Source organism: Lissotriton vulgaris, chromosome 5 (assembly GCF_964263255.1).
Source record: "Lissotriton vulgaris chromosome 5, aLisVul1.2, whole genome shotgun sequence".
NCBI classification, from domain to species: domain Eukaryota; kingdom Metazoa; phylum Chordata; class Amphibia; order Caudata; family Salamandridae; genus Lissotriton; species Lissotriton vulgaris.
In genome coordinates this window covers 205,644,378-205,670,774 of record NC_141693.1, presented here as the reverse complement: position 1 = coordinate 205,670,774, position 26,397 = coordinate 205,644,378, and the positions used below count along the sequence as shown (strand labels likewise).

General features: G+C 45.1%; 1 protein-coding gene across 1 annotated transcript in view; it reads left to right on the top strand.

Annotated features, from left to right (window-relative positions):
- Window positions 1-17,953, top strand: part of TMEM141 (transmembrane protein 141) — a 107,260-nt gene extending 89,307 nt beyond the window's left edge. The window contains exon 5 of the mRNA XM_086921174.1: window positions 9,380-17,953. Within this exon, the coding sequence (XP_086777300.1) occupies window positions 9,380-9,459 (80 nt within the window). The 3' untranslated portion in view covers window positions 9,460-17,953. The remainder of the gene's footprint in view (window positions 1-9,379) is intronic.
- Window positions 17,954-26,397: the final 8,444 nt, after the last annotated feature.

Sequence of the window (26,397 nt, the reverse complement as noted above, 5' to 3'; positions counted from 1 at the left end):
ATACCCGAGCCGCCTCTTTTCCCTTTAGCTTTTTTTGGAGTTTTGTTCCTGTGGGCTGAGAACATGGTCAAGCTTTGTGTGCCTGTGTTTATCCTTCTGAGGGATCCGCAAACCTGGTTTCAGATTCATGGAACCCAACCAAGAACCAGCATAGGCCCATGAAACTGTCAGGCAGTTTGCTGTCCTGGCTTATGAAGCTTGCCTGGGTGTATGGTCCCTAGCCAGGGTATGCTGTTCACAGGGGCCACTTTGGGGGTCGTAAAACCTGACTCTGAGTCTGTGAATCCCCTTGGTAAAATGAGCTTTTCTTTATTTATCCTCTGAGGCATTTCTAGAGCCTCCCAGCATGGGCTTGGGAATCAGAGAGTGCTCACCCAGTTCCCTTATTTAACCTTCCATTGTGTTTTTTCCAAACGCGGGAATCAATTCTTGCGTTCTGTTTAGGAGGCTGCAACAGTTGTCTCAAAGTTGTGGCCAGCCTAACAGATTGTTAGGGGTTTGCGGACTCAACATGTACGATGAGAGAAAAAGCTCCCCCGTGCAGTCAGATTTACATCTTCTTTTTTTAGGTTTTGCCTGGCGAAAAGATGCGCTCTGCGCATCTTTTTCGCGCCGGCGAAAACCTCTTGAGTAGTGTAGTGGAGTTAGGAACGGCCCCCGTCATTTATTGGCTAGCTCCATAAATGGAGCCTAGCCATTGGACGATGGGGCTGTCCGTCAATGCTGGACCAGATTCAGGGGCGTTCCCGAGATTTTTGGGCTTTTGGCGACGTCACGCGACGTCAGCCAAAAGCCGGGAACGCCCCCGAATCTGTTCCGGCATTGCCGGCACCTGCCTTCCTGCTCCGGCCGTCTTCTGCGTCTCTCCTCCCCCTTTCCCGCCCCCTCCCGCTTGTTTCCTGATGCTGGTCCCTCCTAGAGCCCCCCTCGCTCCAATCAGACCTCCCCTCGCTCCAATCAGACCCCCCCCCCCCCAATCAGACCCCCCCCCACCCTCAACGCGCGAGAGCACGGACCCGAGCCCCGGGTGCCTTCTGTGGGAGGCCGAAGGAGGCATCTCTCACCGGGCACGGCCGCTCTCCTTGTTAATTATATGGAATGGTTAATTCTTACTTGAAATTTTTAATGCAAGCATAACATAGCTCTGTTTAGACGGCTGCGCGTTTTCTTATTTTTTTTCCTTCTTTTAACTTTTGTGACATTGCACTGCCCTGCCAAGTCTAAAAGTCCTAGCTTAATCGAAGCTGGTAAAACTCTGGTTCAACGAAAAGGAAGTCAAAGATGCAATACACAAGTGGCATCGGTGGGGTCTACAGCTTACAAAACACGAATTTAAGGGGCTGTGTGGTGGGAGGTGGATGACATGGCGGCGGAGGAAGAGTTAAAGACAGGAGGTGAAGCAGAGGAAGGACGTGCAGCTTCCGGGTGCGTCTGAAGACACTAGGGCAGTATCTCTTCAGGAACCACAGGCATTTACAGAGACTGGGGACTAGAAAGGCGCCTTTTACTCTGACGAGCAGAGCATCTGCGGCTAGAACACTGAGGCGCCGAAACAAACATTTCCTCTGGACAATGGGGGCCATTTACAAAGGCAGATCCGGCGGGGCTTCCCGGCGCTTTCATGTATGGGTTCGAAATACGCCTCGTCTGATCTGCCACAGACTGGGCCGGGTGGGGCGCTCCAGCGCGCGACGGCTGCAGGAAGAAGGGCAGCTGCCGGCCACGTCCCTGCAGAGCGGCATTGAGAGGACAGCAACGTACTGTTGCTTCCCTGACAGCCAGGAGGGACTCATTTTGTGCGCAGGAGACTCCATAGGGGTGGGACGTGGACCAAAGCAGTACATGGGGATCAGAATGTCACGTAGGGGTAGGATGTGGCCTAAGGGCCAGAGCAGTCGACCTCAAAGCTGGGACCGGGTTCGAGTAATCCTCCTGTGATTGTCGGACTGCCCCCGCAGTCATGCCATGGAAAGATCCGAAAATGTGCTTGCCGGACTGCCCCCGCGATAAAAAAGTACCAATACTACCCTGCAGCCAGCGCCCATCCACCTCTCTCACCAGGTCACTCTTTTACAATAAACTTGTAAAATAATGTTTGCCACATAGAGTTGCCAAGTCGTTTATTATGTCGACAATAATGGAATTTTATGCTCTGGGTTTCCCGCCCACCCACCTCCTCCAAGAGCAAGTAGTACCAATACTACCCTGCAGCCAGCGCCCATCCACCTCTCTCACCAGGTCACTCTTTTACAATACAGGGGCCAGCTTTCCTCAGCGGTCTATCAGTTTAGAGCTCAACCATAGCGTCTCTAACAGGCGCACTGGTTAACGAAGCTTTCATCAATGATTAACAGGGAAGCATGCCATGGAAAGATCCGAAAATGTGCTTGCCGGACTGCCCCCGCGATAAAAAAGAAAAAAATAACCTGGATCATCAGTAAACTAACCCGACCTGCATAATCAATAAACTTGTAAAATAATGTTTGCCACATAGAGTTGCCAAGTCGTTTATTATGTCGACAATAATGGAATTTTATGCTCTGGGTTTCCCGCCCACCCACCTCCTCCAAGAGCAAGTAGTACCAATACTACCCTGCAGCCAGCGCCCATCCACCTCTCTCACCAGGTCACTCTTTTACAATACAGGGGCCAGCTTTCCTCAGCGGTCTATCAGTTTAGAGCTCAACCATAGCGTCTCTAACAGGCGCACTGGTTAACGAAGCTTTCATCAATGATTAACAGGGAAGCATGCCATGGAAAGATCCGAAAATGTGCTTGCAACGCAGACAGTGTGCAAATAACGGGGGAGGGAGGTATAGTTGGATGGACAATGTGAGCGGTCAGCGAAACCTGCAAGAATGCAGATTTAATTTTCTGAACAGCAACAGGGACGTGTGTACCAGAAATGCCACACAGAGGCTTACATTTCAGAGCGAAAGGACTTCAATGGAAGGCCTCATTCAGAACAGGGCACATGGCAGCTTCGCACCTCATCCAACTCACCTCCGTGGGCACCCTAACTGCCAACCCCCCTGCGCCATTATGCCGGATTTATTTCTCGGCTGCCATTTGCGGGCCGGCCAATGGGTAAAGTTTGTGATTGTTCACCGGACCCAGAGACCTCTCTCTCCTGTGCCTGGCTCCTTGGCGGATTCTGCCTGCTGTGTGTGTAAAGTGTAAAACGGCGCACATCCCACGCCGCAGCGTTAGGCCTCCCGCCTAGTGCTTCCCTCCGCTGCTGGTTCTTAGTGCGCGCGAAGATGGCCCAGCGCCTCGAGGTTGGGTCTGGGCACGAGTGGGTGAGGGAGGGCTCAACCATCAGGCATCATGCAGGGCATCCCGAGAGAACGAGGACCCGATGGCTGGGCTGCCTCTGTACACCTGCATCTCTGGGATGCCGACCCACAGGGCTAAAGAACAACCCGAAGCCCTGTGCCAGCAATAGGCGCTGTGAAGCACAACTCAGAGCCCAGCCAGGGCCGCGCTGGGATTGGCCCAGCCGGCCGAGCCTCCGCCGCGTCATCACTAGAGCTGCTTCCTCTGCTCTGACGCGGACACGGGCAGTCAGGTAAGTTTTTTCTTATTTTTAAAAAATGTACTTTTTAACCCCCTGGCGCTCTGTACACTCTCCCCTCCTTCGCCCCAACCGACCTCCTTCTCACTGTCCCTCACTCTCTTCCTAGTTCTCGGTGCCTGCCCCTCACACTGTGCCCTGCTGCCCGAGCACTGCAGGGGGCACAGACAGGCACGGCATGGGGGCATGACCGGATACTGCACGGGGCACGAACTGTCAGCATGGGGGCACGGACTGGCACAACACGGGGGCACGGACTGGCACCGCAGGGGGCACGGACTGGTACAGCATGGGAACACGGACCGGTACAGCATGGGGGCACGCAGGGGGCACGGACAGGCACAGCAAGGGGCATGACCGGATACTGCATGGGGCACAGACCGGTACAGCATGGGAGCACAGACAGGCACAGCATGGGGGCATGGCCGGATACTGCACGGGGCACGGACTGACACAGCATTCGGCCACGCACTGGCACAACACGGGACACGCACAGCATGGGGGCACAGACTTGCACAGCATGGGGCATGGCCAGGTACGGCACGGAGGCACGGACTGGCAGAGCATGGGGCATAGAAAGACAGTGCACAGGGGCGTAGGCAGGCGCTGGATGGATTCATTATCAGGCAGTGCACAGTGGCATGTAAAGGCAGGGTACAGGGGGATAGACAGGCACTGCATTGATACATGTCAGGCCCTGCATTGGCATGGAAAGGCAGTGCACAGGGCCGTGAGGAGGCACTGCAATGATACATTGTCAGGCAGAGCACAATAGCATGCGAAGGTAGTGCACAGGGGTGTGGGCAGGCAATGCATTGATACATTGTAAAGCTGTACACAATGGCATGTAAGGTCAGGGGCTAGACAGGCCCTGCATGTGCACAGCAACGTGGGCAGGCACTGCATTGAATCATCGTCAGTGCACAGGGCGTGAGCAGGCGCTGCATCGATACATTGCACACTAGAGTATTAAAGGGCTGCTGAGACCCAGAGATGCTGTTGTGACCAGGTTATGAAGGCACCTAGAAGGCCAGAGTCAAACAAGCAGACCGTGGGCACCCAAAAAATGCAATTGCAATAGAAAACTCGATCATAAATTGCTCTTACAATAGTGGAAAATCTGCCAGAATGGCGCATTTACCACCGCAGGAAAGGAGCATTGCGAGGGCCGTCCGTGCAACATGCAGTGAGAAAATACAAGCTCAGGAGTGTGTGAGTTTTTGCAAACATTTTCCAAACTGTTTGACCATCCTAGAAGTGGGCGAATGGATGAGTGGGCGGATGGATGAGTGGGCGGATGGATGAGTGGGCGGATGGATGAGTGGGCGGATGGATGAGTGGGCGGATGGATGAGTGGGCGGATGGATGAGTGGGCGGATGGATAAGTGGGCGGATGGATAAGTGGGCGGATGGATGAGTGGGTGGAAGGATGAGCGGATGGATGAGTGGGTGGATGGATGGATGAGTAGGTGGAAGGATGAGTGGATGGATGAGTAGGTGGAAGGATGAGCGGGCGGATGGGTGGGTGGAAGGATGAGCAGATGGATGAGTGAGAGGATGGATGAGCGGGTGGAAGGATGAGCAGATTGATGAGTGGGCGGATGGATATGTGAGCGAATGGATGAAAAGGTGGAAGGATGAGTGGATGGATGAGTAGGTGGGCAGCTGGAGGGAGGGACGAGGGAGCGGATGTATGATGAGGTCGGCGGGCGCCTGCTTTGATAGATGAGTGGTTACCGGAACGGACAAGTGGGCAGCTGGGTGGGTGAATGAAGAGATTGGCAAGCGCATGCCTAGATAGATGAGCGGGTGGATCAGTGGCTGGGTGTTCAGATGGGTTAGATGAGTGGTTGAATTTGCTATTGTAAATGACAATGCCATTTATGTTAAAAAAAAACATAAATAAAAATAATGTCAAGAGCAATGCCAATAGCTCTAACTTTAACAAAGGCAAAACCATTGCATTGTAAATGCTTGTTTATTTTGTGTTTGCGGAGTTCGGCGAAACCGGATTCAAGTACCTCCGCAAATTAATGGTCAAAATATCTATAGTTTATTTAGCCCCTACATGCCAAACAAAAAAAAAATAACTAAATGCTTCTTCATTGAAAAATACTGGACAGATTAACCCCAAACAAGCAAAGGCAATTCCTTGAGTAAAGGTCTACTTTCATGCTAGGTTTGGTACAATTTCTTTCAGCATATTTTAACAAGCATTTACAATGCAATGGTCTCGGCATTGTTAAAGTTCGAGCCATTGGCTTTGCTCATGACATTTTTATTTATGTTTTAGTTTTGAAAACATAAATAAATGACATTGTCATTTACAATGCCAATAGCTTAATAGCTCGCAAATGCGACACCTATTGCATTTGCACCCACATACAGCCACCCACACAAAGCCACCCACACACACATACAGAGCCGCCCACAGAGCCATTCACATACAGCCACCCACACACACAGAGCCACCCACACAGAGCCACCTACACAGACAGAGCCACCCATGCACACAGACGGAGCCACCCACGCGCACACAGACAGACAGAGCCACCCACGCGCACACAGACAGACAGAGCCACCTACGCGCATACAGACAGAGCCACCCACGCGCACACAGACAGAGCCACCCACGCGCACACAGACAGAGCCACCCACGCGCACACAGACAGACAGAGCCACCCATGCGCGCGCAGATCCACCAACGCGTGCGCAGATCCACCCACACGCGCACAGAGCCACCCACGCGCACACAGAGCCACCCACGCGCACACAGACAGAGCCACCCACGCGCACACAGACAGACAGAGCCACACACACACACGCACACAGACAGAGCCACACACAGACAGAGCCACACACACACACAGAGCCACACACACGCCTGCCCAAGTTATGTGATCAGTTGTTACTATTACTGCATCCAGATATCAGAGTACTTGTTTGTGATTGAATATCAGTATCATCATGAGATACTAAACACAGTTTTGAGTCGGAAATGGAAAGTAGCACCAAAAGAGATAGAAGCTGAAATTATTGGCAAACAGGTCACCTTGTTGTAAATGGGGGCCACTGGTCACACTGCAGAGCGTGGGGTTGGGGTGGGGCTGAGGGGGTGGCGGGGGCCTTCTTCCTCGGCACCAGCGCCAGAGGTCCTTTGGCCACAGTTTATTATTCCACATTGAAATGGTGTTGTTTTAAAATACGATTTGTCAATTAGGTTTTACTTTGTGGTGCATTAACCCAGCTTTGTATCCCTCGGAGGTCGATAAAATAAACATATTTAATAACTGCACCAATTTACTGAGCACCCAGAGATGGCAGTGTTCGCTGTATGTGCTATAAAATATTAGAGATTAAGAAAGACGACATTGTTAGGTTAAAATACAAGTCTGGTGCTGTATACATTAACCCTGCAGCAATGTGAAAACAAGTTGTCCCACAGGAACTTACTGGCTGCGTGTCTTGGGTGACTCAGTCTTAAGAAACTCACCACTTCACAGTAAAACCCCGGGGCTTTACTTGAAACACCCCTTTGAAACGTGTAAAGGGGATGTGTGGTCATGTTTTGCGCACAGGAAACTGTTTAAAATGCCACACGAGGTTTTACCATTTTCATGACCTGAATTGTTAACATTTCAGAATTCAAATGATCCGGGGTCTGACGGTGGAACATACTTTACGTACCCTATGCTTTGTTGCGCTGTTTATTTGTCTGGAAGTGTTGTGAGGCGCTATGTGACTCCTTGGCATGGTACGGCTTGTTAGAGGCGCGTGTATAGTGCTTATTTGCTCTTCTTCCCACTATCTGTATTAAAGAACCGGCACCCGCCCATGCCACGCCTCTCTAGCCAGCACTTACAAACACTGTCAGAAGCTGCAAGCGCAACCTGCGGAAGGGGCCTGTTGCACAGCGCCACTGTTTGCATTGTTAAATATTCCTTCGTACAGCAGCGAATGTCTCTTCCCGAGAGCCTTTGCGGGGGGTGCTGCATAGCCTCCCTCCTGGTCAGGGTAAGGAAAGGGAAAGCACTTACACGGTCATCATACTCCCCTTCGAGCCTCCTAAGCACGCGCCGCCCCCTCGTCCTCCTGGAGGCTTATGAGTCATGAGCTATGCATAACAAGTGTGACGTAAAGCACTCAATACACTACAATGGGATGTGTATCACTATAAAATAAATTAAAAACATGTCAGAGAGGGTCTGTAGAGAGCTGATCGGCACAGGTGGTAGCGAGAATACATGGAGAAAGGACTTTGAGGGTGTGAAATCTGCAGCCATCAAATACTTTTGCAACAAGGAGGAGTTAACAACTGAAGAGGGAGAGGCTGAAGGTGGGAGAGCGGGTGAGAGAAGAGGCAGCCAGCTTGTTTATGAGCGCCGCGCGCCTCGTGAACAGCGCAGCGCGCCCCTCTGCAGACTCCCCCTGCATTCCAGAGAGGCGCGCGACGCAATCCTGTCTGCCCTGCAATGCTGTGGAGACCAGACCTGGCCGCGCGCACAACGTTATCCTATGGGGAAACGCTGCGCGCGGCCAGGTCTTGTCTCACTTCGGTGTTCTCAGACTGCTGAGACGCCGACAATAGTTCTCTGGCGAGAACGCGCTTTCAGCGCGTTACTAGCCGAGACCTAATAAACGGGAGCAGAAATCTATGGACATTAGTAAAAAATATATGGAAAATGTCACTTTTTTTTAACCCCGAAACTCCCCTCTGCCCCCCTCGTATGTTTTGGTCTCTGGTTGATTGAATTGTACACAATTTCCCACGCCGAGCTCAAAATGAATGAACTCTGATTTTGGAGTTTTTTGATGCAGGTTCGTCGAAATGCACCTTAGTTATTAAGCAAACAAAAAATGCATTTTCAATGGAAACTCTGAGCTAACCATAAATTCAAAGGTGCTAGTGCGTCATAAACTGTAGGATCGAGTAATTTATATATTTAAGAAAGGAACATACAATATGGGACACTGTTTCTAACTGTTTGCTGCCAGGAGACCGCGTTTACAATTTTTATTTCCACGCACTGTGAAGGATTGTTTGGTAGATGCTGGGCCTGTAGGGTGAGCTTGTCAGGCGTGCTGGCTAAAGCTCGGCGAGCAACACTGCTATTTTGAAAGTGTTTTTTTTTTCTCGCACTGAAAGAAAGGAAAAATGCTGTGCTAATCTTCCGCTTAACTTTGTTTAGGAAAGCGGAAAGCTACATACCCTGCAAATTTATTCAGAACTGTGAATTATGGGGGGGAAATGACAGTGAATACATCTTTACCGTGAAATATAAGATTTGAAGCTACTGGCAAACCTTCAATAAGAAAGCTTTGGTCACCTTGTCCTGAGCTGGACTTAGACGATTGTTTTGCTGTCCATTATTACTCACAGGCTGTGAACTAAGTTATGTCTAGAGGGAGGAACAGAAAATTCTCTGTAAGAAAGAACTCTGTCACTTGGAGTGCCAATGTGTGACCATTATTTAACGGACAACATTCCTACACCCCACCAAACACCACGCTGGCGTATGCGCAGAATGTAACACGTTGGTCTGACAATTATAATTTGCCCATTTTGATTCCTTAGTTTTATTGTACAGCGTTTTTAGGTTCATTTCAATATCCAGTAAAAATTAAATAATAGATACCGAGAAAAAGCACACTGGAACAAGAGTGAGAAAGATGAGTGGTACTTTGGGGAATGGCAGGTTCTATTTTTTTTCTACTTCTGGTTATAGTTGCAATATGCTGTGCTGAAACATGATGTGATCTCTTCTCTAACTATATTTATGACCATTGCCTTTGTCATCATTGCAGAGAACACTTCGAGATTGGATGTGCAAGAGCCCACAGAAACCCAAAAGAAGACCACCAAGTATGGTGACAAGATGGAATGATGAGGCTAGCAGTGTGTACTAAACATCAGTGTGATGAAATGGACTTCAGGATGCTCCACTGCCTTTGGAAAAACAGGATTTACACATCGAGTGCGTTGGGGCATCATCCCGAGACTATGGATCAGTGTGCTTCATTGTAAACCAAGGGAAGGGGTGCACTGCTGTATGTAGCCTTCCTAGAGGATAGGCCTTTACCTAGGCCTGCTGCATAGAGATTATAGGACAGATGCCTGCCTCTCACGTGTTCTGTAAATGGATTGTGCTGCCCATTTACTGATCTCACTGGTTTCCACTGTACCACCTAAAACTCCATTGCACTTCTCATACACAATGTCATTCTCTGTGATGCAGTCACTTAACAGTCTTCTTACTTCATTGGTACAGCCTTGCTTATCTTCCCACAAGGCAAACCACTCTCTTTCTGGAGGCACATCCTACAATCTCTTCCTGCCACGCCTGGAGTGCCCAAGGCTTGTTCTACTCATGCAATGGGAATTAATAGGAACCTTATTTCAGCTCCAGCTCTGAACCTGAAACTCTGTTTCATAGACCTTTTGAGGGAAAGGGAAGAATGCAACATTGGTAGTGTTTTGTTATTTATATTAACATTCTGCAACTCACCTGCTGTATATGCCACAATAACATTAATGTGGGAAAGTCGATGCTGCTGTTGCAGACTGGTGATTTGTCGCATGCATAGCGTTAGAAACCATCATTTGTTCTAGTAAAAAATTCTGCAGATTGCCAACATAGTTGAACTAAGCAAACCTAAGCAAAATTAAGCCTTGTTTTACATACCTGTGTGGACTGTTGACAACTCAATTTTCGTACCTCAATTTGTAAAAAATGTGATGTCCCAGTGAGCATGTAAGGGGTCCAGTTACTGTAGGAGCAGAGGATTAGGAATTAACAGAACACATTAACAAGACATGAGAGCTTTAGGAGAGTTTGGTAATGAGTTAACATCCACTCAATAGAAAGCTGCAATAAAGGCCAGCAGATCAAGTATTGCAATATGTAAGCTTTCAGTCTTCACACACCAAACTCTGCCGATATCCATGCATACATAGTATAATATATTTCCTTATTGCATGTAGAGAGACATTGGAAACATTTTATGTAATTTATTAAATCTATTTGTTGGAGGCATAGTTACTCATAAAGGTGTCCTGGTGCTAGGAGAAAAGATGGTGATCAACATGAAGCAGCAAGAAATACTGAGACCAACATTTTAAGTAGGAATGGGAGATGAGTGGTGGCCTCAAGGCTGTGCAGAGGAAGAAAGCTTACGTATTTGTTAGTCAACCAGGAGAAAGCACAAAAATACCTCGGCATGGTCTTCTGAATGCAGGCCTCATAAACAGTCTAGCCTTTCTCTGAATGAGGTATACAGGTGGGAACATACAAAATATATTGCCCTCTGACAGATGATGGGGCAGTTTCCATGGAGGGATCTGTGGCAGATACACAAGCTCTTAAATATTGTGCTCTTGGCCACAGGTAGCCAGTGGAGCTTAGCAAGACGAAGAAATATAAAGGCAGAGAAGGAGCTGAGCTGCAGAATTCCAAGCCAACTGAAGTAGGTTAGTCAGGTTGGCTGGAACACAAAGATGCATGGAACTGCTGTAGTCCATGCAGAAACCAAAAAACACCTTGATCGCTGAAATGAAAATTAGGATGTAGAAGTGGCAAGCCTTTTCTGAACAATGTTCTAAAAAGCAGGTGGAAACGACCTTGTGTAAATATGGTCCTAGTGCTGGAGTGAAGGCGGCCACCTACAGTAAGCACTTTGGTCCTGTCTGTATTAAAGTTTAGAGAGTTAATATTCACCCAGACAGTTATTGTCAATACACAGTACTGAAAGTTACCTTGAGCGAACAAAAGATATTTATTTATAGCCAGAACAGTGTGGGTGTCCTCAGCATATACATTGTGATAAACCTGAAGCACACCCTTCTTTTAAATTCAGTCACTTATTGTCCATGTTTTTCACATTTGGCGTGCATTCACTCAAAATGCGCTCCGTCCCAATTGCGCAGGTAAAGAACTCAACTTGAAAGTATGACAAGCGGTTTGCGTGTCAAAAAGAGTTGCACAGCCTTATTCACATTTGTATTTAAGTAATCCACGTAATCAATAGTGCTTTACAGTTCACTCATTTTATTCCGGTATTATAACAGTCCTTTTTCATCACGTCAAAGGTACATCGTTCCATTGTTTCATGCGTTTTTAATGCTCCAGAATTGCCCACCCGGGCCTATTCGTAGGCTTGTACTGAAACTAGATTGCTCCATCACGATAAAATCCACCCAATGCATTTCGGTCCTCCTGGACCTTCGCCAGGGGTATCTATGATCATTTAAAAATATGCATCAACTACATGCAATGAAAAGATAAAGAAATATAACCAAAATAAATAATGCACCCTTGATTTAAACAAGTCTGTGCCCCCTTAACTATACCCCATGTGTTGCGACCTCTACTCAAAGAAAAAATGTGTTAACCTCGTGTAAAAACCTGCATAAATGGCAAAGCTCTGACCCCTCTTTCTTGTTCCACTTTCCAATAGCCATTTTACTCCCTTCTTCCTACCTGTATTGAACATGCTGAATCTTTTTGACAGCGTGACTGCCTCACTCCTGCTTCAGGGTCAGTCTGTCTATTAATCTGTATCACCCCACGCCACTGCTTTTCACTACGCGTTCACTTCCCCACCTGTAAACCTTTGAAAACACGTGACCTTTAACCCCACCCTCCAAACTGTTCGTGCACCTTCCTAAACCCTCCCAGTGGATCATCCCGCGCTGAGCTAACTTTCTGTGATTCAATTATACTAAAGCAACTTCCATACGTTGTATGGGCTATAGTTAAGGGGGCACAGACTTGTTTAAATCAAGGGTGCATTATTTATTTTGGTTATATTTCTTTATCTTTTCATAGCATGTAGTTGATGCATATTTTTAAATTATCATAGATACCCCTGACGAAGGTCCAGGAGGACCGAAATGCATTGGGTGGATTTTATCGTGATGGAGGAATCTAGTTTCAGTACAAGCCTACGAATAGGCCCGGATGGGCAATTCTAGAGCATTAAAAACACATGAAACAATGGAACTATGTACCTTTGACGTGATGAAAAAGGACTGTTATAATACCGGAATAAAATGGATGAACTGTAAAGCACTATTGATTACGTGGATTACTTAAATACAAATATGACTAAGGCTGTGCAACGCTTTTTGACAAGTAAGCTGCTTGTCATACTTTCAAGTTGATTGTCCTCAGCATATGCATAAATGAAAGCCAAGAGGCCGCTCTCAACTAGGTTCTCAATAAAGGCCTGGGTTTTGTACCAACAGCTCGCCTTGATAAATTCCAACTCCACTGTGAACGGGGCAATTTTTCAGAAAACTCGGACTGAAGGCCGTTTTTGAAAAATAAGGTGAAACTCCACCAACAGAAAACCCTAATGAAACTGGACTACGTGTTAAATCAACCTTTTTACCACCACCACACATTATCCCTGTTGAAGTAGCAACTTTTGAAAAAGCTGTTTTTAATGATATCGAGAACCTGGTTGTTGACTCCCCTTTTCAAAACATGAGCAAAGAGGAAAACACTGCTTTGATGGAACTTAAATCCTGTGAAACCATCATCTTAAAGCCAGCTGATACGGGTGGTGGAGTCGTCGTCCTGGACAAGACAGCCTATCGTGCAGAATGCCTAAGACTACTAACTGACAACAGAAACTACAGACCCCTACAATCTGATCCCACAAATGAACTCAGATCAGAAATCAAGAATCTTGTAGACCATGCTGAGTCGGCGGGTCACATTTCAAAACAAGAAGCTGACTTTCTCTGCAACAGTGAGGGTATGATCCCGTATTTTTATACACTGCCAAAAATGCACAAAGGTAAGATCCCTCCACCTGGAAGACCTATTGTATCCGGGATCGATTCCCTACTTGAACCCTTGTCTCACATTTGCGACTTCTATTTTAAGACCCTTGTGCAAGGAACCACTACATACCTACAGGATACTAAAAGTCTTCTCAGATTGCTCAAAGATATCACTGTGGATGAGAACATCATTCTGGTCAGCTTCGATATTGAAAGCCGATATACCAGCATCCCCCAGGACGATACCCTGGCAGTCCTAGCTGAAACCCTCAACGAAACTCCCTGGTCTTACAATACACCCAAGACCTTCATCCTTGAATGCGCAAGACTAGCACTGAAAAAAAACTATTTTGAATTTGAGGGATCTTTGTACCTCCAAACCGGGGGGGGGGGACATCCATGGGGAGTATTGTTGCCCCTAGCGTGGCAGGACTCTACGTGTACGAATTTGAAAAGCAATTCATACTGAATGACCAGAATCCTTTTTACAATACATAGTTTTTTGGAAAAGGTATATTGAGGATATCCTTGCCATCTGGCAAGGACCGATCGAAACACTTATTGAGTTCACCAGATGGATCAATACCTGTGACCAAAACCTGAGATTTAGAAAACACCGTCGACCAAGACAGAATGATTTTCCTGAACATTGCCATCACGAAAGAGAATGGCCGCCTTGAGACGAATACTTACCACAAACCTAGTGCCAAAAACAACGTACTTAAGTTTGAAAGCTTCCACCCTAGACCACTGAGGGAGAATCTACCCTACGGCCAATACTTGAGACTACGCCGCAATAGCAGCAAAGTCACGACTATCAAACTCCAGCAGTAACTCTCACTGAAAAACTAATCACCAGAGGCTATCCTAAAAAGATCCTCAACAAATGCTCAAAGAGAGCGCGAAACCAACCCAGGGAAGCACTTCTGGAAGACAAAATACATGAAGACAATGATATACCCCTGACGTGTGTGACCACCTATAACACAGCATCTAACCTAATGACAAGATCAATCAACAAACACTGGTCTATCCTTAATACAGGTAATCTCCACTGGGAAAAACTGCTATTCTCTTTCAAAAAATCACGTAGCCTAAGAGATTCCCTGGTGAACAAACGCCCTAGGAGTACTAATCAGGAGAAGACTCAATCAATCACCATGGCATGGGGTCTTCCAAATGTTGTAGGTCATTTCCAATGTGGCAACTGCAGTGTATGCCATCTAACCAGTAACACCAAAACATTGTCATTAGAACCAGGCAAAGTATGGAACCAACTTGCCCACACCAATTGCAACAGTACCAATGTGGTATATCTCATCAAATGTCCCTGCAATCTATCCTACGTGGGCATGACATGCAGAAAAATCAAATAAAGGATCTGCGAACATCGCAGTACTATCAGATGCAGAAAGAACGTGACCAAATTGACTGAGCATTTTCTTGAGGAAAAATCACACCACTAATGACATTAAATGGACCGTCATTGAACAGATCAAGACAGGCCCCAAGATGCAACAACGCCTTTTCGAAAAAGAACAACGTTAGATTTACAGGCTTTCAACCAACAAATTTGGATTAAATGACAACATTCCCTGGAATTCAGTCCTTCAAAGATGAGACATCAGCTAATCTTTTGCACTTAGTAGCATTCTTTAGAACCACATGATTCCAGACCCCATCCTACCCACCATTGATACCCTTTGGTACTTCCTCTACACACTACTAATGGCACTTACGAGACCACTGAACAATAATACTCACAGCCTCCGACCCTTCATCACTGCATTTACTATTTCATAAGTAGTCCATGAATATAATTCGTCCATCTTTAATTATTCCTATAATATTTTCCATTTAGATGCACAAAATCTGAGTTCCTTTCATGATTTCCCGACCTACGCTTATCATGATACCACTCTTCTCATCCCTGTGCGGTATTTTTATGTCAATAAAGTTTTTTCTTATCCCTTTCAATGCGCCTAATATCAACAGGGCACTGATATCTGACTGCCTATGCAGGTATTTGGACCCCGCGGGTTGCCATAGTCTTTGTTTGTCTGAGGTTTCCATAGCCACCGCATGTCACCGCCACGTCACCCACGTGACGCCGTGACCGCGCCCCACCCGGAACAGGCCACCATTTAACAACGATGCGCTTGCCCCTCTCCAGCTACGGGAGCGGAGGTCGGCGTCTAGGCAGAAGGACCTTACCTACATACCTGGCACTGTGAGTAATTCTACCTGAGCGGAAGGCAGGATACTGAGCGCTTTTTCTGCCCGTCCTTCCCCGACACTGCAATGATATTTTCAGACCCGGTGATCTTAAATGTCCTTTTCCCCTTTTTTCATTTCATTTCATACAGAAAGTGCTTCAGGAGGTACGGCCTGACCCTGACTCCCATGAGGCACAAATCACTCGTAAATCGAGTAAGCATCTACCTTGTTTTAACATCCTTCCTTCTCCTCCGTCCCCCTTCCCTCAGCTGACGATGCCTCATTTTGCTAACGCTTTCATTCAGTTGACATGCATGCATGAAATTATGCTTGCACAAGGCTATGTGAGCGTTTATAACCACTTTCAAATATGTATTAAAAGTGATGTTTAAAATGTATACTCACCAGCGCACTAAAATTGCTAACCTGTGAGTATGACTGACACTGCAAAGTCACAGGTTATTTAGCCCTTACAACAGAACACATAGTCTGGATTTTAATACTCATGTAGAAAGTCCATTTACAGGACCGCAACAAATGCATACCAAGAGCACTCTGCTAGCTCGCGCTAGCATCTTAGTCACTATTTAGTATGCATTATACTGGCTCAATACCACACGCATGAAGGGGAGAGCATGGAGCACTTAATCCACTGAGAAACTACGTTACAGGCACGTAATTTGTTCTTTTTATATCCACAGGTTTCTCCTTTTTCCTTCACCTAATTTGGTTGTAAGGACACCGACTGTAAGTACGCAGTTAGGTTACTGGGGCCGAGGGTTGGATACACCTTAGCAAGTGTATACCGCCCTGGTTTCCCATCACTTGATCCTGACGAAAACCTGGTATATTCCACAACAGGTTGAAACATGTAGACCTTTTCCACACTCGCATAGATACTGTCGGTCAGCCTAACCAACGGAAGTATCGAAGAACTGCTTTTAACATTGTCCAGTAGCTTCAGAATAAAGATTTTTCTATGAAGTTATACTTGGCCAATTTTTAATCTCACTTTTTTCACACCACACTCACAAAAAAACTACCCGCTCCACTGTAGTCAGGTGTCGCAGCACACCCAGATGGCACTCGGCAGTCCGGGTGGGACCCCGATGATGAAGCATCTCACCAACCAGGTTGGTGAGAGAGGGGTCTTCTAACAAAAGAACAATTTTCTTTGGATTTCTCCCTCTTCCCACACTCCATTAGGATCTTTGCTAGGTCCAATGGTGATACTCTTTCCTTTGTTTATACAGATTAAGGTCCAGGGGATCAGGAGTACCCCCCTCCACTCAGTGGATAATCCCTCACTCTCTTTTCTGAAATTTCATGTCCTCAAAATGGAAGCAAGCAATGGAATGCACAGATTAGATAGCATTGAGCTAGTTGAAGTGCCTGAAGGACACTGCTAGGCAAATTTCAGAAAATAGATGGAAAAGGGGGAAAGAAATAGGTTGAGAGCACCCAGAAAAAAAGAATGAACTCCGATCTTAGGCTTTTTAATGGTGCTGGTCTCATACAAGCAGGAAAAGAGTAAAGTGAGAGACAGGTCACGGAGCGGTCCAAAATTATTGGAGCAGCCAGACCTCACTGAACCAACATTACTCTCAGTTTGTCAATAATACAGACCGGCAGGCCTCTGCAGTGTGTTTACGCCTGATCCCGGCGTGAATGAGATCCACAATGTATCAGAATTGATATGCAGATAAGCTGTAGCAATCTCAATCTGTGATGAGACACAGACGCCGGCAGTAGTTGCTTACCTGATGCATTTCTGACACAAGTCTTTCTTCTTCTTTCAAACATACACAATAATTACTGTGATGTTTACAGTGATGTGCAACAATTGCCTTTTGAGTATAGCCTGTGGCGAATTTATTTTGCCAGGCAAATAGTATAATAAAAGTTGATGCACCCTTTTCTATAGGCCAATGGATTGTTTGGCCTCTTAGGGTTGAAATGGCAACTGTAATTTATAGGACTGAATTTGCAAGAAACTCTGGTAGTCTTGGAAACACAGACTATCCTTATTTCTTCAGGATACTCTAATTAAACCTGCAACATATTTTGTGTGTTAATGTTTATGTTTGCCTCTTCGCTGTGCACTGTGTCTTCAGAACTATGCAAACTTAGAACTATTTGTGAATAGTTGTGTTGTTTAACCATGTGATATTGCAGTGAATAGTTTGCACTGCCAGTGTTGTAATCGATGTATTATCTAATCTCTGTACCCGAGTTTTCAGATCTTGTAATTATATGTGTATATATTCCTATCTCTGCAAATATTGATTTGTCTACCTCCAGAAATCACTTTATGGATGAGAGCACCTTTATTTTATAAACCTGAGAAATATATGCTATAAATGAGTCACTGGGAACCACTGTGTGACATTTACTTATTTGACGCAGGTTCTCTGATGAATATCGGTTAGCCACATTTTATTTTATCACAACTCGTTTAGACATTTTAGTGGAAAGAGGGATAAGTGAGAAATGTCGAAAGTGTAAAGTATCTTAAGAAAGAAGAGCACAAGAGCTTTCTTTCAAGCGGCAGAGACTAAAACGCAAAAGAATGATTGCACAGGTCTCTTGAGGAAGCGACAATTACATCCACTGCAAGGAACATAACTTTCTACACTTGTGCAACTCTGATTTGACAGACAGATTTAATAGAGAACCCTGATTAGACAAGCCATGACTTTTTGTTTGGTAATGGGCTGTGAGGGATCTTCTTTTTTGCCTCGCGATGCCTTCAAGCAGATGGACTGGCTCGTAGACTAAAAGGACTGTGCTTTACAGGATTTGAAAAGGGAGGATAGATAAGTCCTCTGTTTTTTTCACCATAACTAGCCAGTTGTATGTTGAGTTGTTCAAATTACAAGTTGATGACTGGATCGCCTGATTTGAACTCTTTTGATGCCAACAAAATCTGTGGCCTAATATTCCTTATAATTCCTGCTTAATTGGTAGTGTGAACTGGGCGTCTGTAATTTGGGTGCAACAACAAAGGACCTGGACAGTAGCCATATATTTATTATGAAAGTTCGCTGAAATACTTTTGGAAAGAACACAAAAGGTAATTTTCGCATCTGATCAGAAAATTTAGTTATTGAAAGGTCAGGAACACAGCAACAATTCTCAGACATTTCAGATTACCGTGCTTGCTGGTTATATCAGTGCTCTTCTATGTTTCCGATTATTTTGATTAGGATTTTATTATTGTATTCTTTTAATCTCAGTAAGTTACCATAGCAAGTGCTCACTTTTAACATTCTCGGTTGCTAGGTTAGAGCAGATTGCTAACTCCCAAGTTATCTAGCTAATATGATCATATTGTATTTTGTCCTATATTTCTGGTGCCCCCTCTGTTCCTTAAAGTTTTTTCTGTATGGCAGCCATACTGGTAGGAACTGCTTGGCTCTGATATTGGGATGCTACTGTGCTGGTTTCTTATAGAGACAGATTTCCTACAACCCACCCATTAAATTAATACATACTTCCATCTGTGACCTTTGGTATCCAAAGACGCGCCAAAAGAGGTAGGTCTGTCTGGGCTTGTCTTTCCCCATTTGGAAACGAGGGTGATACACTAACAAATATCCAACCCGAGGTAAGGTTCTTCCTGGAATCGCATAAGATTTCTTTCAGCACTTATCCAAGGTTTTGGACAATGCTGACAGTGTGGAGAAATACTGATTCCTGCGAATGAATGTGAAGTTGATCCCCAAGCATGCTACTGAAATTTTCACTCTGAATATGCTACTTCTGGTCGAAAGCTGGCTGCGTTCATACTCACCAAGATATTCCTATGACAGTAATCTTGTTTATTAGACCGGACCGCCTCACAGGGTAAGTAGGTGGTGTTACCTTCATTCATGGAAAAACTAGTGACATACCCATGTACAATTTCCCTAACCTACTTAAGTCTGAAGAAATGGTTGTCAAATTCTCTATACTTTTTCACTTTATCATTACTCTAGTCATTTGAGAGTGCCATCTTGGATATAATAGTACATTCACCATTCCATCAATGTTGTTTACATTTAGCAAATCAATGCAGTGGTTCAGTGCTCAGACAGGGCCTGGGAGGCTGTGCATAATCTCCACCACTTTATTGAAGCCTGGGTGGAGAACATGCAAAGTGTGCATGACTACGTTGCTAACCTCTTTATTTCAAGACACTTGATTAGCAGAAGAGATGTAGTCAGTACTTAAAGGACTAACAAACAAGGAGATGATGCCTGGCAATGTATCATTAGTTGTAGTGGCTCGTAATGTCATACTAGTTCACACCATTTATAGTGCCCCCCACGATTTTGTAACCCCCCTTTCCTACATCCCTAGGTTTCCTTCCTTCAGCCTACTGCTCTCTATGGTCTGTGACACCCTCTGGTATCCTCTCTATTACTTGCTTCATCAGCCCCTGTCTGGTCTGATATGCGGTGGCGTCTAGTGACTCCCTACTGCTATTCTGGGCTGTAGAGAATTCGTCACAGCAACATCCACCACTGAAACCAGTAAGCCTGAGTCTTGGTTACTCCATTGCTAAATTTCACCAAACAGTACCCTCATACTTGCATGTTTTTCCTACTTAATTTCAGCCAGTGAGGATGCAGCGAATCCCAACCCTATCATTAAGTCCTTTGGAGCAATTGAGCAGAATCGAGAATCAGTCAGTCAAATATACTTTATTCAGCTAGTCTCAAGCCATAAAAGCACAAGATAAAAAAGGACAACCATGAAACTACAAAAAACGACATTAATAAGAATCAATCTTAAAAATGATTCGTAAACCCACAAGAATTTATTGAACAAAATTCATTATGTAGTCCCATACTGAATTCTAATCCTCTTTGCACAGGGAACAAAATGTAACGGTGCTGTACAGAAATCTAAGTCACACCCTATTGCAACAAACAAAAAAAGAAATGCCTGTCTTGGAAATCTAATCTTTGACAAACGTAGAATTGGACTCAGAAACGTTTCCGGGTTTGAGGATATAAATGGTGGAAAAGAGTAAAGTGCATAGTGCTTTACTTCGATATATGGTCACAAGGGCAATTTGGCAAGGTTGTTCACCAGTCAACATTTATTTATTTATTTGGAGTGTTATATAGCGCTGACCTGACCCGATGGTATCGGAGCGCTTTACAACAGTGAGATTTTAGAAATTACAATAGAAGAGGAGTCTTGAACATAGAGATTCTGGATTCGGCGAGTGTTGAGGGTTCCCGAGGTAGTAGATGGGTCGTGAGGTAGCTTCGTTGAGTGCATTCTGTAGGTAGTGTGAGAGATTAGCAGCAGCCTCGCCTTCCATACCTATTTTTGTGGTGGTGGACTTTAGTGGATCCTTATGATGCAGAGACTGAAATCTACAGAATCATGGTTGGCGTGGAGGTGGCAGCTATCCATTTGGAAGGAAGTGGTTGAGGAGGGCTTTTAGGAGTTTTTTTAATTTTGTGAAGGACCGGGTGGTCCTGATATCTACTGGGATGGAGCACCAGATTTTGGGCACCCTTTCCGATCTAAAATGGCTGTCATGGATGTGTTGTAGTGGTCTGTGAGTTCTGTCGTGGTTAGATCATCCGTTGGGATGCTGAGTTGTGCATTGACTTTTCCCTTCAAGTCAGTCATGTTGACCTGGGTGAGGTTTCTGGTCCATTTTGGTTGTTCGCTGGTGGGTGGTTGTAGGGTAACTGGTTGGGTGAGGTGGAAGAGGATTAAGTGGTGGTCAGACCAGTCCACGGGCAAGGTGTGCGTTATCGACACTGAGTCTTGTTTGGCTATGGCCAAGGCCACTGATAGGTGTAGAGAATTAAAACAAAGCCTGGTAAGGAAAAAAATACTTTTTGCCTTAAAAGTGGAAAGTTAAATGAAATTCACAGCCCATTTATGTTTTTATTTGATTATCATTGGCACTACTACCTAATTTATCAAAATGTGCCTGATGTAGGGTATGATATCTTTCCCTGAATGCCTATTTCACATGGGACATAATATTTAGCTTTATATTTCTCAGGTTGAAATATCGATCTAGGATTTCCAGATCCATAAACCCCCTTTTCACATAATTGATTCAAGGGATCGCCAAACATGATCCAAGGAAAGTCAGTCTTCTAGTACATCTTTTGAGAGTGAACCCCCTTACCCAAATTCTGATCCAGAGTAACAAAGGATCCAACTTAATCGTGTTCTCCCAGGGATACAGACCCACCTCTGAGTTGCACATAAAAGAAACGGTAGCTTGGAAGACTGCTAAAAGTTTTCTTAAAAATGAGTTCTCAACCTTCTGGAGTGGGCCAGCACCTTTATACGCCCACACCCCAGCTCCAACAAAGCTACAGCCGGGCACTTACTTTTGTAAATGCTAATCCTTTTGTTCACCGGCTTATGTCCCAGCTGTCGTGCAAAGGTGAATCCCACCTGCATAGCGCTTTGGTATTGAATAACCCTGTTGGAAAATAGGCTATGCAAAGTAAAATTTTGATCAGGAGGAATACCAAGATAGGTCTTGACCTAATGAATTTCCGTACCTCCCAGATGGAACGTTCAGGTTTTTTAATTTATTGTGCCAATGCTCATAGCAAAAGATTTTTTTTAAAATCAAACCCAAATATAAAAAGACATTGTAAACCATTAGCGGTTCTTGACAAAAGAACAGCGTCATCGGCGTAAAATAAAATGGGCATGGCACTTTACTTTGAGGATAACTTTCCCTGCTTTGCTCAAGCACGCCTCAAGGTCATTGATGTAAATGAGGAACAGTAAAGGGGCCAACACGCACCCCTGCGTAACTCCCATAGAGGATTTGAGTACAGGGGAAAGTTTGCCCTCAGTACTAAATCCTGACCCTAATTAGACAATCCCAATGCATCCTCTATAGAAAGTCAATTATGGCCTGGTCAATTCTCATCTTTTCCATAATTCCCAAGAGCTTAGGTCTATTAACTGTGTCAAAATCTGACGAGAGGTCCATAAAAGCTACGTGAATGGAACCTACTTGCCTTGATATACTTGCTAGTGACCAGCTGAAGGTTCAAGAAATGCTCAACTGTCCCCAGCCTGGAATGAAACCCGTACTAGACTCTGGATAAGGATTCAATATCCTCCAACCAATCCTCAAGTTTACCTGCTATAGTTCTACTGAGAATCTGGAGGGAGCTATCTAGAAGGGAAAATGGGCAGTAGCAGCAAGGATCAGGCCTGTCCCCTTTCTTGAAGATGGGTATTACTACTGCTTCCTTCCACATATGTATAAAATGTCTCTTGATTGTAGCTTTAAAAACGTTCATTAAAATTGGGACCCACAGTACGATATCTTTAAAGAGGTCTAAGGGGACACCATTGGGGCAGTAGCTTTCCTTGCTGGACTCTGCCTAAGGGCAGCAATTACATCCTTGAATACAATAGAATCTCTTGGAGGAGGGAATACAACTCTGGGTTACTGTAAACGATCCTGTCACCCTCTTGATTGAGTGCTCTTTTGTCCGGTTTAAAAATACTATTGTAGTAGGCAACCGATTCCTTCCCTTGAATAACAGTATTCATAGAGGGTTTTTGATACCCTGTAAAAAAGGTCGGTTAACAACCTTACAAATCAGTGCAGAATCCTTTAAATCAGAAGCTCTTGACAACTCCTCCCAAGCTTTGTTTCCTTAGCACAGATCTCATGGCCTCGAAATAGATTTATAACTTCTTCTGGCATTCACTTTATCACTTTTTTTTTTAACTGTGTTTAATTTAAAGGGCTAGTTTCAGTTTCTTATGGGCCATTGTACAAACATGATCGAACCAGCCTCATGGGGGGATTTTCTGAGACTTTAGACTGCCTCAGCCCCATGTCCACCACTTCTACAGGTATCGGAGATGTTTTCTGGTGTCTCAATCAATCAGGATTTTGTATAGCACAGATACTACCCGTGAGGGTCTCAGGGCACTGAGAGGAGGAGGGGGAGCTACTGATCCGTCTGGGCGTGAAGGTTCAGTCGATGAGCCAGGTCTTGAGATCCTTCCTGAATTGGGTCAGTGACGGCATTGCCTCCGGTGGAGGGCAGGGTGTTCCTTAGTAATTGACGGCGAGGTAGGAGAAGGATCTTGCTCCACTTCTGGTCTTGAGAATCCGTGGGATGATGGCCAGGGCAAATTGGGCTGAGCAAAGTTGTCTGGCAGGTACGTGGAATGAGAGGTGGTGTTTCAGATATGCTGGTCCTTTGTCATGTAGAGCTTTGTAGACGTGTGAGAAGCTTGAAGGAGATTCTCTTGTTAACTGGGAGCCAGTGGTACTCAACGGTTTCTAGCACAATGTCATTTGCACTTAATGGCTTGCCCACAGAAATTTTTGGTGATACCACCAAGACTGCTTTTAAACTCTTGTACCTAACAGAGGACCGCCTTACCTGGGAAAACACCTTTAATATCAAAGCAAAGTACTTGGCTTTTACCTTCCTCAATCAATTGAATGCAAATTTTGGAAAAACGTACATTGCTGAAGCAGACCATGTCGGTTTATTAACTCTCAAACAAGGTAATCCGGAGCTGCTAAGGTATAGTACCCAGTTTCAGCAATTGGTTTCGGAACCTGCATGGGCCAGTGAGGTGGGCATGGCTGCCATTTAACTGGGCTGAGAGTGGAATGGAACCGTGCACGGCCTTGATGGTGAATCAGCCACCTACATCTACAACTTTGATAGATTTGTCAAAAGAGGTCAAAGCTCATTAAAATACCCTTAAAGCAGAGAGACAAAGTTATTCTCTTTTTACATGTTCTGTAACGTAAATGAAGGTATGGAAGTACAGACTAATCAAGAAGAGTTGGTGCAGCTGAAAGACTATAAAGAGAAGAAAGGCAGGGCTCTGCCTTTATTGTGGAAAGACAGGCCATTTTGTTCAGTCTTGCTGAAAATTTCAGGAAAATGATCAGCTCATCTCTGAAGAACTAGGGATTAACAGAGTTATTACTAAACTTCCTGTTACTGATAAGGCATGTTATGGTCACCGTCAGTCACACTTGGGGTGGCACTTGATTTACCGGAAAAACGCTCTGCAACAGGGAAGGTGCCATTCGTTAATTGTATAACACTTAGCTGCACCATTAAATAAAAATAAAGTATGCCCCGCAATGTATCTAATTTGCATAATGTAAAAAACAGGAGAGCAATGGGAATACCTGTGAACTAAGTGTCGACACATCCACACGGCGCGCTGGAAAGAGAAACAGGCGTTGCGTAGGGAGAGAGCTCCTGTGATGAATGCGAGTAACATAAATATTCAGATTCCAGCCATCTGGAAGTGTCAGTTCGGGAGAAGTATATATATATATTATATTACTCCAAAGAACATATTTAATGACTCCCAACCTGTAATAAGTGCAAAGTACGAAGTAGGGCCAAGAGTAGTTCATGTAACCTAGCAGTGAGATTCATACTAAGCTGAATAATGTGTGGGGACAAAGCCATACAACCATACAGTATATATAGGGTCTAAGTGTTGGCCAAGTAGACTTGCTAATCCTTCATAACCTATGTAAATACGGCCAAATGTTTAAAAGAAGTGAAACACAAACTCTGTGAATATTGTTGCGCTGTCATGTGCTGCCACTGTGGCCGGCCCAGGTTGAGTCTCACAGCAGCAACTGTGATCAGATAATGCTGGCGCACCCTGCTCTCAGATTGTTGAGTGAACTGAAAGCAGCATGTGCATAGAGGGAGCAATTAATAACAAATGAAGCAGACAACTCCCCTGTCTTTCAAGTGATTTGATCTCGGAAGACACATACTGTGCAACACAGGAAAACCAGCAAACTGTTGTAAGTGTAATAGGATGCCGCAGTGAGAAATAAACAAGGGCTTCTTAAAAGCTCTACACAAAAAGAATGTAAATCTAGGAAGAAGGCTCTAAGTGACAGCAGTGGCAAAAGCCACCTTGGGCAAAGTGGGCAGCCTCAAGTTCACAGGCTAATCAGAGGCAAGTCGGGAGGAGTGCTGGAACGAGACTCAGCGGGGACTGCTATCATGATATAACCCATCTCCGAATGTTACATCTGGGAAGGAAGCATGCTCCAGCAAAGCAATCATCTGCGCATCCACGGTTGTCTGGCTTGTGTATAGTGGGAAAGCCAGATTTCAGTCACTAGAGCGCGTGAAACTAACATGGTGCCTCTGTGGTGGAATCAGTAAAAACAAGTTTGAGAAAAGCAAATGGAAACAGTAATTGGTCCTCGGGAAACTGATAAGACAGAGAACGCGAAGAGCAACATGAACTAGTAGGCTACATCCAATGGAAATGGAGGAAAAGCAAGTCGCAAGCACAGGAACCAATGAAAAGCAGGGGTGGGATGTAAGCCCCTTTAAAGATTATATTGAATGCAATGGATTTCACAAGCACAGCGTAAGAGCTATGAAGGTGAAACCTAAAAAACAAACTGATTCCACACCCTTAGAGTTTCAGGACATCTTCTCTAAAAAGGTTTAAAAAATCTTTGCTCACATTAGGAGTACAATTGATTTATCAAGTTGATGCCAGGGAAACCCGTCCCTAATGGAAGAACACACCCTTTAGCAGTCAAGAGATTGAGATCCTATGACAATACTTACAGAAAAATCTAGAGAAAGGAAGGTGATGAGCTATCACAAAGCAGAAAAACAAATTAAGTGTGTGCAGAACACACAGATGTGGTAGAGTCCAACTACCAATAGTCCGGATGACAAGGAAGACAGTTCTCCATTTTTTTAGTGGCCTAGAGAAATCCATCATCACAGTACAGTGCTTGCAAGCCAAACAGATAAAAAACAGTTAATAGGCATCTGCAAAGAATGTCAACGTC